The 2,228-nt window shown below is 42.9% G+C and overlaps 1 protein-coding gene across 1 annotated transcript; it reads left to right on the top strand.

Annotated features, from left to right (window-relative positions):
• Positions 1-1,685: 1,685 nt before the first annotated feature.
• On the top strand, positions 1,686-2,028 carry Ftcdnl1 (formiminotransferase cyclodeaminase N-terminal like). The gene is given in 4 exon segments (XM_087201835.1): positions 1,686-1,754; positions 1,756-1,785; positions 1,787-1,907; positions 1,910-2,028. Coding segments are annotated over 4 exon segments (339 nt in total).
• Positions 2,029-2,228: the final 200 nt, after the last annotated feature.

Here is a 2,228-nt window from a genome sequence, read left to right as displayed (position 1 = left end):
CAGTGTGGTTCTGGTTGCTGTATTATTGTTGTGCCACTCTGAAGCACCAATCTAAGTGCAATAGGGGATGGCTCAGGACAAGACATTCAGTTTTCAGTGTCCCCTTATGAAGCAAGAAGTTACTGACCCCTACCAGACCTCACTACACTCCAGTCAACCCCAGATTTGTCTCCATCCTTATAACTCTTTCCTCTCTGTCTTTGATACTCAGAGTACTTTCTCCAGGCATATGGTCTTGGGCTTTATCCTACTTTGCAAGAACTGATTTTCAGGATTTGTGATCTGTTCCAGGGCTTTAGGTTTATTCTAAATCAGACTTCAATCTCAGGACCATTCTCTTTGGTTGTATAGAGAAAGAGTAACTTTTTTTTCAAGCTCCTGAGCTGTGGTGAATAAGGCAAAAGTGCAGCAATGGGGTGGAATATAGAGGTTCTACAAACCAAGAATTGGAGGCAGTCCGTTAGGCAACAGGTAGTAAGGAGGTTATGGCTTTGGATGATGATGTGTCAGTGAGCTATATGCATTTAGGAAGTAATGTTATCACTGTGTAGTGAAATATTGGCTGATCTAATGGTAGGAAATATGGCTCAGTGCCATTACACAATACCATGCTTCACATTACCATGTTTTCAAGAATAGCCATTTTTATTTCAAATATACTTAAAACAATTTTACACTTACAGAATGGTTGTATGTATATTTCATAGCACTAACACTCCTTGAATCCTCTAAGTTAGGGGCCCCAGCCTGACCATCTAAGATTTACTATGTCATTTCTACAAACTGGACATAGCCTCACATGACCAAATACAACAATGAAATCAGAAAATTCATTATTAATATATCATTCCATCTAGTCTTCAGATCTGTCAGAGTTTCACAATTACGCCATTAATATCTTCTGTAATGAGATCCAGCACAGAATTATGTTTGCCTTTGAACTGGCCAGGTCTCTTCAGTTGGGATCTGTTGTATAACCTTCCTTGAATTACATGATCTGGTCCCTTTTAAGGAATTTATATCATTTAATTTGAAGGATGTCTCTTATTTTCTAGATCAATAGTTCTAATGATTAAAATCTGCTAATGCACATTTGCCATGAATTTCCAGAAGTGCTGCCATGCTCCCAGTGAACACTCCTAGGTGTAAGATTTCAATCTGTCCCATGTCTAATGATGTTCAATTTCATTGTTGGTAGAAGGAGGAGTTTCCAGACAACTCCACAACACCCTTCCTCTTTTTCTCTTTGCAATGAACAAGAGGTCTTTTGACTCAACCTGGCCCTCAGCATGCAGGTAGGCTCAGCTCCCTGGCCATAAGGCTGTGACCTCTCTACCACAGTGCCTCACACTGCCTCTGAGGTCACCCTTTGGCCTGTGTAACCAGGGACACTCTACAAGGAGCAGAGAGGGGACCTGGTCCATGCACCCTTGTTCCTGAGGCCACTGATTGGGAGGCACGTGATGAAATGCTTCACTTTGTACCTGTCCTGGTGGTCTCTCTGGGAACAGCCTTTGGGTGTCACCAAAATCATCAAAGGGTCTTTGCAGGCTTGTGGACTGGGGTCACTCTGCCCTAAAGCACAGTGTCTTGGTATTGGCATTTGCATTTGGGTCATTTTCGGAAAGGAAAGGGCTGTCCAACTCTGGTACTTCCTGCCATGGCTTGTGCCCTAAAGAAAACTCATGTCTTCCTTCAGGCTGGGGCCCTATTTGGCTCTCTGCTTGCTAAATAGTTCATGAACTAAAAGAAAATAAAGTTACTGAGAATATAGCAAAAGCAGCTCCCTTTGAAATAAAATAGGGAAAAACATCCTGAAGTATTAGTGCCCAATACATTTTCTGGACATGATTACAATAGATCAATCATCCGGATAACAGCTCCTGTTGAAAAATTGGACAGTTCTTTTCTGCTGCTTGCTTGGGGGCCTTCCAGGCTAGGGATGAGGAGGACCAAGAGGGAATCCACCCTTGCCTGGGAGCAAGAGACCTGACCACCATTTACTCTCTCTGTAGTGTTGGAGTGTGAAGCAGTGTAGCCAGAAGCCTTGCTCAGAATCTGGCTGCAGCTTATTTCTCTTTATTGATGCCAGTCAGCATTAGAAGTGCAGACTTATCCAGAGAAGGAAGAAACCCAGCTGGTTCATAGGAGGGATTTCAGGGCCTTCCAACTTCCCCTGCCCAAAAATGTGTTTTAACATGTGTGGATGCTAGGCTGTATGTGACAAA

Source organism: Heterocephalus glaber, unplaced genomic scaffold, assembly GCF_053883595.1.
Source record: "Heterocephalus glaber isolate CG9 unplaced genomic scaffold, H.glaber_assembly_v1.0 deba00000470, whole genome shotgun sequence".
In the NCBI taxonomy this organism is placed as follows: Eukaryota; Metazoa; Chordata; class Mammalia; order Rodentia; family Bathyergidae; genus Heterocephalus; species Heterocephalus glaber.
Note: the sequence above shows the minus strand (reverse complement) of the source record. Positions and strands in the feature narration are given on the sequence as shown.